Source organism: Nerophis lumbriciformis, linkage group LG20 (genome assembly GCF_033978685.3).
Source record: "Nerophis lumbriciformis linkage group LG20, RoL_Nlum_v2.1, whole genome shotgun sequence".
NCBI lineage: Eukaryota > Metazoa > Chordata > Actinopteri > Syngnathiformes > Syngnathidae > Nerophis > Nerophis lumbriciformis.
Genome location: NC_084567.2, coordinates 24,873,413 through 24,890,698, shown reverse-complemented (window position 1 = coordinate 24,890,698; position 17,286 = coordinate 24,873,413). Strand labels below are relative to the sequence as shown.

At 38.1% G+C, this 17,286-nt stretch overlaps 1 protein-coding gene across 6 annotated transcripts in view; it reads left to right on the top strand.

Annotated features, from left to right (window-relative positions):
• The window catches only part of pip5kl1 (phosphatidylinositol-4-phosphate 5-kinase-like 1), an 82,851-nt gene that overhangs the window by 32,106 nt on the left and 33,459 nt on the right, over nucleotides 1-17,286 (top strand). The window contains exons 1-2 of one of the 6 annotated variants that reach the window (XM_061980644.1): nucleotides 1,678-1,800; nucleotides 16,709-16,909. The exons of 1 other annotated variant lie outside the window; for it this stretch is intronic. In XM_061980644.1, coding sequence (XP_061836628.1) covers nucleotides 1,789-1,800; nucleotides 16,709-16,909 — 213 coding nt within the window. In that variant the 5' untranslated portion in view covers nucleotides 1,678-1,788. Of the gene's footprint in view, nucleotides 1-1,677; nucleotides 1,801-3,316; nucleotides 3,351-5,772; nucleotides 5,900-6,086; nucleotides 6,228-16,708; nucleotides 16,910-17,286 lie in introns of those variants that run through there. 4 more of the 6 variants (XM_061980647.1, XM_061980646.2, XM_061980643.1 and 1 more) reach the window with 4 other exon arrangements.

Sequence of the window (17,286 nt, the reverse complement as noted above, 5' to 3'; positions counted from 1 at the left end):
AAATGTCCCAGAGGAATGTAGGTTGGAGTACTGTAATTACCTAACGTTACATTATTATTTTCCATAACAATTTAGCCCCCTCCACAATATTAACCCGACGTTAAAACAGAACTAGCTATTTATTGATTAGCAATTGCCGACTCATGTAACATTAGCTTAATGCTAAAAAGCCAGGTTACTATCACATTCTGTAACAGACAAATAATTTCATGTAGGCTAACGTTACCTACTTGCTACCTCTGTCTTTTCTCGTTTCTCCTCCTCTTCTTTTCTCTTTTTTCTTCCCTGGGCACCTGACAGTTTTGGCCGTTTTGACATCTTGTGTTGATTTTTTGATGTGGTGACGTCCAAAAAGAGTCATGATACGGGAAGGGAGGGGGCGCACCGTGGGGGGGGGGGGGATGTTGTAACAAATAATATTTCTATTAAATAGGCTTTACTTTGCATTTTAATTAACGTGGGATTATTTTTTGTATTTAGAAATAATAGTACCACCTTTTTTTCTCTTTTTTTTTTTTTTTCTCTCCAACATTTGTGGCACTTGCGTGGCGCCCCCTGATGGACGGCGCCCTTAGCATTTGCCTATACGGCCTATGCCACGGGCCGGCCCTGCTGTAACTACTTGGTATTGGATCGATTCCCACATTTGTAGTTTAACCCAAAACTTATGTAAAGTATTTAAACAACAGAAGCGTTTTGATTGATTGATTGAGACTTTTATTAGTAGGTTTCACACAGGGACGTGCACATGATTATAGAGGGGCAGGGGCTCAAAGTCAGAAAAGGGCAGGACATTTTTTGGTCCTTTACACAATATGGAAATTAATGTAAAATTAAATTTGCTAATAGGAAGCTAACTATACAACTATACTATACTGCAATATTTGATAAGACCTCCTCTCCTACATCACTTGTAGCCCCTTCAACTTCCCCCTCATCTATGGCTTCCTCTGCAGTAGTATCATCTGCCTCCCTTCCTGTGGATTCTTCCTCCCCAACATTTACCGGGATTTCTATGGCTTCCTCTGTGTCAGGAGTTGCATCTAAAGCCTCTTTTCTCTCAGGTGTTGCTTCTACACTCTCCTCCTCCTCTCTCTCAGGTGTTGCTTCTAAGGTCTCTGCCTCTCTCTCAGGTGTGACACTTTCTGAGGTCTGTGGTCTTTCTTGAATTCTGGTGCTAGTACTTGGTTTTAGCCATGCATTAAGAGGTCTGCTACCCTTAGCTGCTTCCTGGCGCTCCTTCTCCTTCCTTTTCTGTATCCTTTCTTTTTTTTGGCATTGTGCTGCAGGCATAATCAACATGAATCAAGTTTAAATACAGATGGTAATATTCCTAACAGATAACCTACATCTTATATCCCCAGAATGCTGAAATTATTATTATTATTAATAATAATAATAATTATTATTATTATTATTATCATTATCATTATTATTCTTATTATTATCATTATTATTATTAATATTTTGTTAACCCACACAGTAATAGCAAAGTCACAATAAACTTTATATCTAAACCTCTACTGTGAGAGAAATGTGATCCGCCGTAAACACAGTGCATTTTATTTTGGAAATTAACCTGGTGTTTTATTTTGTATTTTGTACACTACTTCCTGTCGCGCACGATCCGCTCTGCGTGTATTGATGTGCCGTGCTCCGACGTCCGGCAAAAACAGAAGCTGACACATTGAATAATACAGCGTTTTTCTGAAATATTACCCATATTAGATGCTGAATAAGTGGACGGCGACTAGACCATAACTCATAGGTTCAAGTTGCTCCACTGTCATGTCTCCTCAGGTACGTAGTTGGCTCTCTCTCCTCTCACTTACTCACTCACTCGCCCTCTCTCTCTCTCTCTCTGTCGGAAGCGGCAGACTCAAACAACCCGATATTACAAGAAAACGTGGAGTTTTTGTACCGCTGTTTTTTGTTTTGTTTTGTTTTTTTACATCCCTGACAGGAATTTATTAATGTTGTTTAAAGAAAAAAAACAACAACCAAAAAACACACACACAGGCAGAGGGCACTTTTTAAGACGAGGCAAAAAAGGGCAGGGGCTCAAGCACCCATAGGGCCCTATGTGTGCACGTGCCTGGTTTCACAGTACAGTACACATTCCGTACAATTGACCACTAAATGGTAACACCCGAATAAGTTTTTCAACTTGTTTAAGTCGGGGTCCAAGTGCTTATTACAGTTTAACAGAATCAAATATGAATATTAAAACAGAAAGTAACCAGATATTAACAGTTAATGTACAGGTAGATTAATAATCCGTCTTTCCGTTATTTACTGCTTGTCCCTCATAACTTTGACAAAATAATAGACTGGAAAATGACACAATATGTCATTAATACGTCAGCAGCCAAATTAGGGGCCTTTGTAACCCGTTTGCTTACTTCCTACTAAAAGTGAAGTTGTTTAGTATGTACACTGTTGTATAATTCCAAAATTGTTATTTAAGTGCAATAAGAAATATATATTTAATGTATCATAAGATATGTTAAAATAAAGTCAAATTTTTTTTTTTGTGGTCCCTTTTAGGGCTGCAACAACTAATCGATTATAAAAATAGTTGGCGATTAATTTAGTCATCGATTCGTTGGATCTATGCTATGCACATGCGCAGAGGCTACTTTTTTATTTTTTTTTATTTTTCATAAATCTTTATTTATAAACTGCAACATTTACAAACCGCTGAGAAACAATAATCAAAATAAGTATGGTGCCAGTATGCTGGGTTTTTTCCCCCAATAAAATACTGGAAAGGATAGAAATGTAGTTTGTCTCTTTTATCCGATTCGTAATCGATTAATCGAAGTAATAATCGTCAGATTAATTGATTATCAGATTAGTTGTTAGTTGCAGCCTTCCCTTTTATGTTGAAAAGTATCCAAAATAAAGTTTGGTAGCGGTACCAATGCCAAAATACTTGTATCGGCACAACACTAGAAAGTTAAAGTAGCAATGATTGTCACACAAACACTAGGTGTGGCGAAATTATTCTCTGCATTTGACGCATCACCCTTGATCACCCCCTGGGAGGTGAGGGGAGCAGTGAGCAGCAGCGGTGGCCGCGCCCGGGAATCATTTTTGGTGATTTAACCCCCAATTCCAACCCTTTTAAGCTGAGTGCCAAGCAGTGAGGTAAGATGCCCCCCCCCACCCCTCACCCCTTGTATTACCAGAGATGTATGTCATTGCAAATTGCTTATGTACAAAGCCAAGCTTATTTACTATATTGATTCATATAATAGGAACAATTGCAGGCCGTCGACATTGCAGCGAGCAAACTTACTGCCCTGTGTGCCGTTTGATGAGGTCATCACCTGCACGCCAGAATCCAGGTAACACTTTATTGGATATCATTACCGGCAGAAAAAAGCATTTTGATATGATATTACGTGTCTGCAGAATGTTAATCTGAATAATACATTTTAGTACAGCATTACACATATAGGTAGGACAGGGGTTGGCAACCAAAAACGTTGAAAGAGCCATATTGGACCAAAAATACAAAAAACAAATCTGTCTGGAGCCGCAAAAACTGAAAAGCCGTATATAAGTCTTATAATGAAGGCAACACATGACGTAAGTGTCTATTCTTATCTGTAAAATTCAAATTTGAATGACAATAAAAAAGAAGTCTAGTCTATTAGAATAGAATAGAACGTACTTTATTGATCCCTGGGGGAAATTCAGCTATATTAGCTATATTAGCCTACTATCAAAATGGCTATGTGTTGCAGGCTGAAGCAAATATTTGTTGACAGAAATGTTGAAATGTAATATTTATTCTACACATTTTTGCAACATTAGAAACCATTAGTAACTCAGAGGCTACTCAGAAGGTGAGATAACTCCTGGAAATGACTGGCTTTTAATGGCCAAAGGTATAGATGTGTGTGTCCAAGTTAAAGCATACTTGCCAACCTTGAGACCTCCGATTTCGGGAGGTGGGGGGTGGAGGGTGGGGGGCGTGGTCGGGGGTGGGGTGGGGCGTGGTTGGGGGCGTGGTTAAGAGGGGGGGAGTATATTGACAGCTAGAATTCACTAAATCAAGTATTTCATATCTATATATATATATATATATATATATATATATATCCTGAAAATATGCAAACAAAACGGTGTTTGGATAATTGATTTTTCAAACTTGCGGTCATTTTAAATTACTTATTATGATCATTTAAAATTAATTATTTCAAATATGTTTATTTTAATTCTATGGCTGGATGTAATAAGGAGTCAGAAAAAAAAAAGAAAAAAAAAATACAATTAATTTTGATGTTTTAGCAAAATATAATAAAAATGTATTTAGTTGTTTTTTTTTAAATTAATAAATATATTTATTTTTAGGTAAGATAAACAAAATAATACAATTTGTCTCTAGTCTGGATGATTTAGTTCTTGTCACCCTGTTGTCCTCCTGTCGTGAAAAAAGGCTGTCCTCACTCCAGTCCGCATGGAGCTATAGGGGGCGTGGCCTCCAGCTCCGGCTGAAAATCGGGAGATTTTCGGGAGAATATTTGTCCCGGGAGGTTTTCGGGAGAGGCGCTGAATTTCGGGAGTCTCCCGGAAAATTCGGGAGGGTTGGCAAGTATGAGTTAAAGGAAACGGCTTCTTTTAATAGATTAATTACAATCTTTGGCAAGCTAGGTAATGTTTGCTGTGGTCTGGAACAACATGGCACACAAACAGCTATCTAAAATGTAGCCAATATTACGTACAGATAATGTGTCATGAGACATGCAAAACTAAATTATATACATAGAGGGTAAAAGTATAGGATATTAAATGTGCTCAAATATACCTACGCATGAGGCATAATGATGCAATATGTACAAACAGCTAGCCTAAATAGCATGTTAGCGTTGATTAGCTTGCAGTCATGCACTGACCAAATATGCCTGATTAGCACTCCAACAAGTCAATAACATCAACAAAGCGCACCTTTGTGCCTTCGCGCACAGCATAAAACGTTTGTTGGACAAAATGAAACAAAAAAGGAGTGGATGATTGTACATGTAAATAGTCTATTATGATGATAGTATATATCTGTATCATGAATCAATTTAAGTGGACCCCGACTTAAACAAGTTGAAAAACTTATTCGGGTGTTACCATTTAGTGGTCAATTGTACGGAATATGTACTTCACTGTGCAACCTACTAATAAAAGTCTCAATCAATCAATCAATGTTGCGTCACAGTCCACACTATGGTGAGTTCAAGAACCGCCAACATTAGTAGGACAAAACGATTTTCACCAAATAGTCTCATCAGTGAAGCATACACACAAACATATTAAACAGTGGGCTTTCTAACAATTAGGAAGATTTGTGTCATGTTTGTCCTCAAACAAAAAACATACTAAAACAAAAACAACATTTTCCCCCATCTTTTTCCATTTTTAATCCTATTTTAAAAATGCTCCAGGGAGCCACTAGGGCGGCACTAAAGAGCCGCATTATGCTCGAGAGCTGCGGGTTGCTGACCCCCGAGGTAGGACAACGTCACTTTTGTTGTTTTCCAGTTACTTTTCCCCCCGTTGACTCAAATATATCCAATTTTTTAAATTCGGATTACAATTATGATCAACAAAATGAAGGCAAACACACAAAGTAATTTAGGGATTTTGGGAAAAAAAGTCCATTAAAGTGCTTTGGTATCAGTATCGGCGATACAGGACATGTGTTTACTTTGGTGTTGGGCCGATACCAACATTCGCAGTATCGCCTACACCTCCGAACAAGCGAGCCTGGCTCCGCTTCACACCATCCCGCCTATCGGCGGACACGTGATACTGACACGCACGCGCGCGCGCACGCACGGTCAGGCACGCAGTCACACGCACGGAGATCGAGTTCAGCAAGCCGCCGCTCTTCAACAAGCCGGTAAGAATGTTATTTATTCGAAGATGCTGTCCTTTCTTATGCTTAAAGTCATCATTTAAAAAATATCTTAATGAAGTAAAGCGCATTAATTTGAGAATACGTGAGCTACGTCACGTCATAAAGTCTCTCCAGTTCTACGTTTTGACGTTTTATGTCAGGAGACAATTGATACAAAATTATCGGTGAAAAAAGTGTGTCGGACATTTTGTTTAGGACATATACCGCATGTCTTGTTGTTTACTATATTAGCAGTCTTTATTGATAAATTAAGCCTAATCTTATCTACCTAACATAGTCCACTGAGGGTTTTTTCATGTGTCATCATCGAGTAAGTTTGCTTCTTTAACAATCATTTTTAAAAGGTTCAATGCCGTCCAAAGTGGTATTTTGTTTTTTATTCTATTATTATTATTAATTACCAATGTACTATAAGATGTTGCACTAATTAATTTTGTCACATACATGTATAGAACATAGCTTTGGAGCGACATAGCTCGGTTGGTATAGCGGCCGTGCCAGCAACTTGAGGGTTCTGGGTTCGATCCCCGCTTCTGCCAACCTAGTCACTGCTGTTGTGTCCTTGGGCAAGACACTGCACCCACCTGCTCCCACTGCCACCCACACTGGCTTAAAGGCGACTCAGATAATGGGTTTCATTATGTAAAGCGCTTGGAGTCACTAGAGAAAAGCGCTATATAAATATAATTCACTAAAAATGTACACTAGCTTTAAAGGGAAACTTCACTTTTTTGGAATTGTGTCTATCTTTCAGAATCCTTATGAGGCAAGAATACAGAGTGAAATAACTGCCAAAACTCCACAAACACACAAAAGTGTTCCACAAACACAGAACTGTATTACAAACTGAAAAACAAAAAAAAGATTAAACAAACACAAGGACTCGCAAGTAGAAAAAATATTTTCTTCAAGTTAAAAGCAATTTTCTTCATGTTAATACTTTTGGCACGGTTTTTCCACTTTTTGTTCAATACGCGCAATTTTTTGTTTACCGGCCGAAACCGTAGTTGGCACTCTTCAACGACAGGTAGTGCTGCTGAGTCAAATTAACACAAACCTGTTTCACAAATAAAAACAAAAAGATTCAACAAACACACACAAGGACTCGCAAGTAGAAAAACTATTTTCTTCAAGTTAAAAGCAATTTTCTTCAAGTCAATACTTTTGGCACGGTTTTTCCACTTTTTGTTTAACACGCGCAATTTTTTGTTTACCGGCCGAAACCGTAGTTCGCACTCTTATACGACAGGTGGTGCTGCTGAGTCAAATAACACAAAACTGTTTTCAAAAACTAAAAACAAAAGATTCAACAAACACACAAGGATTCGCAAGTAGAAAAACATTTTTTTTCAAGTTGAAAACTATTTTCTTCAAGTTAATACTTTTTACACAGTTTTTCCACTTTTTGTTCAACACACGCAATTTTTTGTTTACCGGCCGAAACCGTAGTTTGCACTCTTCAACGACAGGTGGTGCTGCTGAGTCAAATAACACAAAACTGTTTCACAAACTAAAAAAAATAAATAAATAAACAAACACAAACAAGGATTTGCAAGTAGAAAAACTATTCTCTTCAAGTTAAAAGCATCCATCCATCCATTTTCTACCGCTTATTCCCTTTGGGGTCGCGGAGCAATTTCTTCAAATTAATACTTTTGGCACGGTTTTTCTACTTTTTGTTCAACACGCGCAATTTTTTGTTTACCGGCCAAAACTGTAGTTTGCACTCTTCAACAACAGGTGGTGCTGCTGAGTCAAATTAACACAAAACTGTTTCACAAACTAAAAAAAAAAGATTCAACAAACACACACAAGGACTCGCAAGTAGAAAAAATATTTTCTTCAAGTTGAAAACTATTTTCTTCAAGTTAACACTTTTTACACAGTTTTTCCACTTTTTGTTCAACACACGCAATTTTTTGTTTACCGGCCAAAACCGTAGTTTGCACCCTTCAACGACAGGTGGTGCTGCTGAGTCAAATAACAAAACTGTTTCACAAACTAAAAAAAAAAGATTCAACAAACACACACAAGGATTCGCAAGTAGAAAAGCTATTTTCTTCAAGTTAAAAACTACTTTCGTTAAGTTAATACTTTTGACAAAGTTTTTCCAGTTTTTGTTCAACATGCGCAATTTTTTGTTTACCGGCCGAAGCCGTAGTTTGCACTCTTCAACGACAGGTGGTGCTGCTGAGTCAAATTAACACAAAACTGTTTCACAAACTAAAAAAAAAAAGATTCAACAAACACAAACAAGGACTCGCAAGTAGAAAAACTATTTTCTTTAAGTTAAAAGCAATTTTCTTCAAGGTAAGACTTTTGGCATGGTTTTTCCACTTTTTGTTCAACACGCGCAATTTTTTGTTTCTCAGCGGCAGAAACCATAATTCGCACTCTTCAACGACAGGTGGTGCTGCTGAGTCAAATTAAGGCCGACCAAGCTACTGATTTGCTACACAACTGTCAACCATTAATAACAGAAGAAGAAGAAGTGACAACAGTCATACAAGTATATCTAGCTGCGGCCGTGCAGAACTACTCTAAGTAGCGTCCACTTAAAGACGCGCCCACATGGGTGACAACAACAAAAGTGAAGCTAGAGAGACTACGTAACACGGAAATCAGAAATAAATGAATAAAAAATACTGTTCAGTTTTTTGGGAAGGCCAAACATTTTGGAATGCTAAGTCGGTAAAGGCTTGTGGACAAACCGACTTTGTGTTGTTCAATGAATTATTATGAGGTATTGCTTTTCTCCAAAAAACACTGCATTGATCGTAACCTGCAGCTAGCTTAGTTTAGCTTAGATCAGATGTGTCAAAGTCATTTATGTTTGGCCCCGGATGGCCGCTTCTAACAGTGAATATTATTATTACACAATTTTTTATGCATTTTATTAGAGTTTTTTTAAAACTAATATGTAAAAAAAATATATGGTAAGTTGCAATAATTTCACCTCTAAATTTAGTGTATATTATTGTAAATGAAAAAACAGTACTGCTGTTTTCAGGGTTAAAAAAGGCAGCTCAGTTGCCAGAATTTGACTGTAAAATTTACATTTGTTTTTTTACTGGTATTTAAAAAAAAATTAATTTTACAGTAACATTTTGGCACCTGAGCTGCCAGTTTGTTTTACCGCAAATCATCAACTGTAGATTGTTCGGTGTATTACTGTAAATGCCAAAGCAACACCACAATTTATTACAGTAAAAAACGTTTTTTTCATCTCGAGAAAAATGCTGTAAAAACCACTGTAAATTTCCCAATTTTACCATGAAATCTATTGCTACTTTTATATTGCACAATTTGATGGATAACTTGCTTTGAAATCATTATTATTAGTATTTCTATTTAAAAAACGGTTTGAATGTTTGATCATATATTTTTGCATAATTACACAATATTTAAGTTAATATAATTTGCGATTAAATGGAGTACATGTTTTTTTTTCCCCTCACAAAATAGAAAAAAAAAAAAAATTTAGTAAGAAAAGTTACAGTACTTTAATGATACATATTATTTCCAGGCTTTCGAGGGCCAAATCAAATGAAGTGGCGGGCAACATCTGGCCCCTGGGCTTTGAGTTTGACACCTGTGGCTTAGATAAGATCCTACAAAATGCTACGTGTGTTACTGAATAAAACAGGCTTTTATTCAAACTTACCAGTGTGAAAATCAATGATCCCTCTGCCAAGAAAGCCTACCCTGCGGCCAGTCAACCCAGTCATACAAAACAAAAACAAACAAACAAAAAAAAGATTAATTCATGTATTAAAAAAAACTTCTAATACAATTCTAATTTGAGTTCTTCTTTTTAGACCAGATATAAACTGTATATGTATGGAAGAATTTTCAAAGAACTAAATTAAAAGCTTCTTGGAAGCAATACTTTTGTCTTGAAATGTAGCGTTGCACATTGCATGCAAATAAATAATAATCTCCAACAGTGCAAACTCAAAACTACTGTCTTGAATAAAATATTTATGTTAATAAAATTGTAGTATTGTGCATTGTATGCAAATAAATAATCAGTTAAAACATTGAGAAGACTAGTTTCAGTAAATAGATAATCACAGGCTTTTTCATTCACGTATCTTGGCGGTGTTCAGAGCGACTGCTTTTGTGATCATTCTTCACTGGGCTTCATTCTCATCATACATGGTAACTTGTGTAAATGATTCCACTACAGTAAGCTGCTTTGTAGCCAGAGTTTGTTTGTTGTTACGGTCTTGTTCGCCTCTTAAAGAGTTAGATTTCCCCCACTCGACTGGAGGCTTCAGTTTCAGATGCAGGAATAAGTTTGTTGTTTTGCTGCCATTTTTAAACAAACTTTGCAGTCTGCAGTTGTTTGTTTCACACCTATTGCTGCAAACCTAAACTACAGACAACACTTTTCTTTTATTTGGAACAAACGTCTCGCTCTTGTTATTGTAGGGTTAGCCATGTTTTGTTATGTGGGCCTCTTAGGAAATAACGGGGACCGTGCAAGGTACGGAAGCTCCTGGGGGGCGGGGAATGCCACAGCAAGATAAATAATAAAAGTGATTTTTTTAAAAATCATCTGCAACAAAAAACTTGAATTTATCGATAAAATGGATGTATCGCCCAGGCCTTCTTACCACAATAGCTAACGACAGCACTGCTGCTGTGTTGACTGAATGAGCATCGGAGATCGATCAGCCCTCCCACAAGGGCTGTATTGCCAGGCACAAAATGTTCGTTCATAGATTGAAACAAGGTACATACACTAAAGCAGGGGTAGGGAACCTATGGCTCTAGAGCCAGATGTGGCTCTTTTGATGACTGCATCTGGCTCTCAGATAAATCTTAGCTGACATTGCTTAACACGATAAGTAATGAACAATTCCGCTGGTAATCAGTGTTAAAAATAACGTTCAAAATATAAAACATTCTCATGCATTTTAATCCATCCATCCATTTTCTACCGCACCTGTTCAAGAAGTCGCATTATTGGTAAGAAGTATTTTATTTATTATTGGTTAGCTTCAGAATAACAATGTTATTAAAAAGAATAAGAGACTTATTACACTCTAAAAATGTTCGTCTTACTTAAAAATGCACGCATTTAGTCGTATTCAGTGTTAAAAAATATAATATGGCTCTCATGGAAATACATTTTAAAATCTTTGGCTTTCATGGCTCGCTCAGCCAAAAAGGTTCCCGACCCCTGCACCAAAGCATATTTTTATTTGGATTGTAGATCAAAAAGTTTGTACACTGAGGGATTGATGGAAATATCAATCCCCCCCAAGTTCATTAAAATCAAGAAAAAAGGTGTAACACACACAACTTATGCGTGAGCGTGTGTTACGCACTGGCTTAGTTACGCACTGGCTTAGTTACATCATTTCATGTTGAAAGCCGTAAGATGGCAAGATATAATGCTCTAACACATTGGAAAGTGTTCAGTTCATGCTCATAGAACTGATGAAGCCTACTCGAATGACAGGAGAAATGTCTTCTAAGACAAACCAAACAGTCCAGTTATGATCGATTGAATTCCCTGAGATGACAATGACCTGGATGAATGAGACCATTCATAGACATTATTCCAAACATGATTTCCACAAAGTAGGAATTCTTATTTATTATTCAAATATTTTCATAGTTATAGCATTAACAACCTGTTAACGATCTTCTATATATGTTTTTTAACATTATTAGAGCCCTCTAAACATTGCATTAAAGGCCTACTGAAATGCGATTTTCTTATTTAAACGGGGATAGCAGGTCCATTCTATGTGTCATACTTGATCATTTCGCGGTATTGCCATATTTTTGCTGAAAGGATTTAGTAGAGAACATCGACGATAAAGTTCACAACTTTTGGTTGCTGATAAAAAAGCCTTGCCTGTACCGGAAGTAGCAGACGAGTAGCGTGACGTCACAGGTTGTGGAGCTCCTCACATCTGCACATTGTTTACAATCATGGCCACCAGCAGCGAGAGCGATTCGGACCGAGAAAGCGACGATTTCCCCATTAATTTGAGCGAGGATGAAAGATTTGTGGATGAGGAAAGTGAGAGTGAAGGACTAGAGGGCAGTGGGAGCGATTCAGATGCTGTGAAAGGCGGGTGGGACCTGATATTCAGCTGGGAATGACTAAAACAGTAAATAAACACAAGACATATATATATATATATACTCTATTAGCCACAACACAACCAGGCTTATATTTAATATGCCACAAATTAATCCCGCATAACAAACACCTCCCCCCTCCCGTCCATAGAACCCACCAATACAACTCAAACACCTGCACAACACACTCAATCCCAGAGCCCAAAGTACCGTTCACCTCCCCAAAGTTCATACAGCACATATATTTCCTCAAAGTCCCCAAAGTTACGTACGTGACATGCACGTAGCGGCACGCACGTACGGGCAAGCGATCAAATGTTTGGAAGCCGCAGCTGCATGCATACTCACGGTACTATGTCTGCGTATCCAACTCAAAGTCCTCCTGGTAAGAGTCTCTGTTGTCCCAGTTCTCCACAGGCCAATGGTAAAGCTTGACTGTCATCTTCCGGGAATGTCAACAATGAAACACCGGCTGTGTTATCCGGCACACCAGTCAAGGGGTACATTCTACGGCGGGGGTGCGTTATCCAGCACAACACCTGCCGCAATACACCCCTTCCCACCTACAGCTTTCTTCTTTGCTGTCTCCATAGTTCATTGAACAATTTGCAAAGGATTCACCAACACAGATGTCCAGAATACTGTGGAATTTTGCGATGAAAACAGACTACTTAATAGCTGGCAACCATGCTGTCCCAAAATGTCCTCTACAATCCGTGACGTCACGCGCTGACGTCATCATACCGAGACGTTTTCAGCAGGATATTTGGCGCAAAATTTAAAATTGCACTTTAGTAAGCTAACCCGTATTGGCATGTGTTGCAATGTTAAGATTTCATCATTGATATATAAACTATCAGACTGCGTGGTCGGTAGTAGTGGGTTTCAGTAGGCCTTTAAATTAGGGGTCGCCAACCTTATTTGTACGAAGGACCGGTTTAATGTAGGCCTTATTTTTACAGACCAGCCTTTCACGTGTGGCAGACAAATACAGGAAAATGAATGCATGAAAAATACAACACACACTCAATCAATCAATCAATTCCTTTATTGTCATTGTCATAATAACCCACAGGTCATACATGTCAATGAGATTTTGTTTGAGCTTTGTCTAGCGGCATAGAAACTGCATTAATGTGCAGCTTGACAATAGTTGTCATTAGCATTGTAAAGAAGATGGCGATAAGAGGGGGTGGGGGTGGGAACAGTCAGATGTCTGAAGAGTGTTACGTCGATGTTGCAGCAATGCAATGTCCAGGGCACAATTATTGAGGTGGTGAAAAGCTCTGAATTAGTGGGAGCTTGTTTGTTTGTGATGAGATAGCCCCCGGAAGGTTGATGGTATATACCTATATCATCAAATTTGTTATACACTACAGTATATACCATTAACCTGCCGGGGATTGCAGATGGAAATTAGCCTCTGGCTACAATCTGGCACATTTACATCTGATATGTTCATTAATATGTATTAGTTGTTGCATGTGAAAAAACATATTGAAATACAAAAACAAGTGGCGACTTCCTATTAGGAGCTGTATCATACATCTATGAACAAGCTTATTGATGTGTTTAGCGGGACAGGCAAAATTTAAGTCAGAGAAAATGCGGTCGTTTATAAATTATTTATTGTTTCAATTGTTGGGACGGTGTGGTGCGGTTGGTAGAGTGGCCGTGCCAGCAACCTGAGGGTTCCTCGTTCAATCCCCAGCTTCTACCATCCTAGTCATGTCCGTTGTGTCCTTGAGCAAGACACTTCACCCTTGCTCCTGATGGGTCGTGGTTAGGGTCTTACATGGCAGCTCCCACCATCAGTGTGTGAATGGGTGAATGTGGAAATAATGTCAAAGCGCTTTGAGTACCTTAAAGGTAGAAAAGCGCTATACAAGTATAACCCATTTATCATTTACTCTGAGGTCCAGTAGAAAATGCGTCACGAACAGGTGGTTGGGGACGACTGCATTAACTAACACCTGTGTAGTCACCTTTATAGTCTGTACTGTAATATATATATATAAGACACACATGTACTGTAATATAGACTCACACACACAGTTCTCAAACACAACCCCAACCTGTCAAAATACTGCAATTTCGATGATGATGATCTGCTGTGCAATACGGTAGATGAGCAGAGTACCTTACATTTGTTATTTTAAGTTAATTTAGCCATGTATATGCTGGAAAATGCATAATTCTATACGTAATGTGCTTTAATATGTATATTTTATCTTACATCACTAAATAATGTATTAACACAGTGTTGTGGATGTTTTCAATTAATGAAATCGAGGCTTGGATAGTTGTGATCTACTGCTATTTATTATTGTTGTCTTCTGGCGAAAGACGAACAGATTTTATTTTTAATTTTATGTACAATATTAACTAGCAACGATAAAACACTGAATATTGACAACATATGAACGTCACACCCCCTTTCGAATGACATATTTTACAATCAAGCGAAACGTAACAAAAATTAAACAAACACAGCGAAATATGAACGCGAAGGGTAAAAAACCCCAAAAACACCTACAATCTGATATATCTGATATTAAGATTTAGAACTTTCTTGTAAAAATCTGTGACTTAGATTACCATAGTAACTAGTATATAATGCAAACGCGCAGATTCCAACCATTGAAATACTTTGTATAGTTCAAGACTTACGGTAATTTGAAAACATCACTGCATATCATAATGGCAGCTACAGTTTCCATCTTAAAGATCTAAAAAAATTATTTGGGAATGTTCGGCGGGCCAGATTGAAAAGCTTAACGGGCCGCATGCGGCCCCCGGGCATTAATTTGCCCAGGTCTGCCCTAGTTGCTCCTTATGCTGTCATCAGTAAGGGGCCTTTTGCGCTTTAAGGAGCTGTTGCTCAGAATCACATTTTTCTTAGCAAACTAATATAACAAGAACAACTTTGGCTAGCCAATGTTACCATTTGTGGTTTAACAGAACATATTGGTTTTAAAACTGTTTATATTTTTCACAATTACTAAGTTGATTGGTGTTTACTGCGGTCACTCACGCTGTCTCATCAACACGTACGTGCAGGCAGTGTGTGCACACATACAAAAGCAGTCCAGGAGAAGCAACAAACCTGCTCAGTGGCCTTGTGGTTAGAGTGTCCGCCCTGAGATCGGTAGGTCGTGAGATCAATCCCCGGTCGAGTCATACCAAAGATTATAAAAATGGGACCCATTACCTCCCTGCTTGGCACTCAGCATCAAGGGTTGGAATTGGGGGTTAAATCACCAAAAAGGATTCCCGGGCGCGGCCATTGCTGCTGCTCACTGCTCCCCTCACCTCCCAGGGGGTGAACAAGGGGATGGGTCACATTTCACCACACTTGGTGTGTGTGTGACAATCATTGGCACTTTAACTTTAACTTTAACAATTTACAGACATGTTTTTGTTCTGATTCATTCAATAACAGCTAATGCTAACTATCCAAATCGGTGCATTAAATACACTTTAAATCTCAAAAGGCAGTATCAATCCAGGCAGTGCTTTTCATGTGTACGTGTGTCGTCATGGTGATGTAATGTGTGTAATGGTGTCTTCTTCCTGGCTGAATGTAACTCTGTAGATAAAACTGTGTTTAGCTTTTCTTTTCTTTTTTTTTTTACAATCACCTTGATTTTATTTGTGGTGTTAAGAGTTCTGTTTAGTACAAATCCTTGTGAAGCCGTGATGTGTCAGGATGAGCCTACACAGCTGTTTGTGTGTGTTTTTCTGTGCGTGCGTTTGCAAGGGAAAACGTGATAGCTGACAGTTTGATATATAGGGCCTGCTCTACCTTACTGCTGTTATTGTGCTCTCCAACCTCTGTATATTGTTGTTGAACAAGTAGCACACATCTATAATCTGTACCTCCGTTTTTGCGCTATAGAATCGGAACCTATAGACAACAGAAACAATTTTTGACACACTGCAGGGAGGCAGTCGACCATCACAACTGCAGCACATTCATGCGTCTGGAATGATCCAACTGCAATAAAATGCATATTGCAAGACATTATAAAGATACAGATACAGATATATTGTAATAATATATTTCCTAAATGAAAACAACTACATCAGAAACGCCAGCAGACAACAAAAGGCATCAATTGAATTTGTTTTAATCAGCCACTTAAGCCATGCAGCAGCTATAAAATGATATTGCTGAATAGACGATATGTCTAATATTTTTTATTTCCGACGGTCCAAATATGTCGACGCACACACGTAGGACGGAGGATACTCTGTCCGTCGTCTGTCTTTGCAGCGCGGTCACCTCTTTCCTCACAGCCGTGTGCATGACTGTCAGTTTGATAATAATTTTATGGTTTTTATAATATATATTAATAATCATTTTATAGTTGTGATTGTGATCAAGATTTTTATCAGTAATAAAAACAGCCACTAGAATTATATTATCGGAGTTCAATAATGACCAAAGTTAGGTATTTGTACTATATACCTGTTTCGCTATTGTTTTAATTTGATTACATCACTGAGGTTGACAACACCTCTTTCCTGATAGGTTGTAAAGGTGTTTGTGTTGGTCGCCATGGTTAGCTTATTCAAGACAGAACTGAGGTTATTTTATGTTTGTCACTTGTACTCTTCTACATTCTACAAGCGTACCTTTTATCAGTGTTCTCCTGTTCCACATTTGTTTTTGTTTATGTGTGTCAGATGGAGAGGTCAGTGCCTCGAAGTAGCTTTGGGAAGCCCTCAAGCACAGCGAAAAGACAAAGATGGGAACGTTTGAGGCGGCAGTGGGAGCTTCTTGGTGTATTTGAGATTGATCAGCAACACGAGTTCTACAGCCTGACTTGCATGATAAAAGAAGGATTGTCAATGTCAATCCAAACTGCTACTGACAGTGCACCCACAGTGAGTACTGATCAGCCGATGCAATGTTTGTCTCAACGTATGAACTTGATGCACAAACTTACAGGATTGATGAGTTGATGACTTTTTATGCTGTGGAATCCCATACCTATCATCTATGAGTGAGATTAGTCGATACCAATCACATGTATTAACTGTAATTTTTTAAATGTATTTATAGTGAGTGGCATTGAAAGTTGTACAATATCAAGACAATATTTAAACTAGTTCCTCATTCTCATTTTTTACGTAGAATTGTTTGAGCAAAACAATGTCAATATGTCAAACTAACCAAACATAAGCAAAAACTGCGATCTACTACTCATTTCAATCATTTGTTTTTTTTCCTCAAAGTCCCCTGTGTCCATGGAATTATTCTC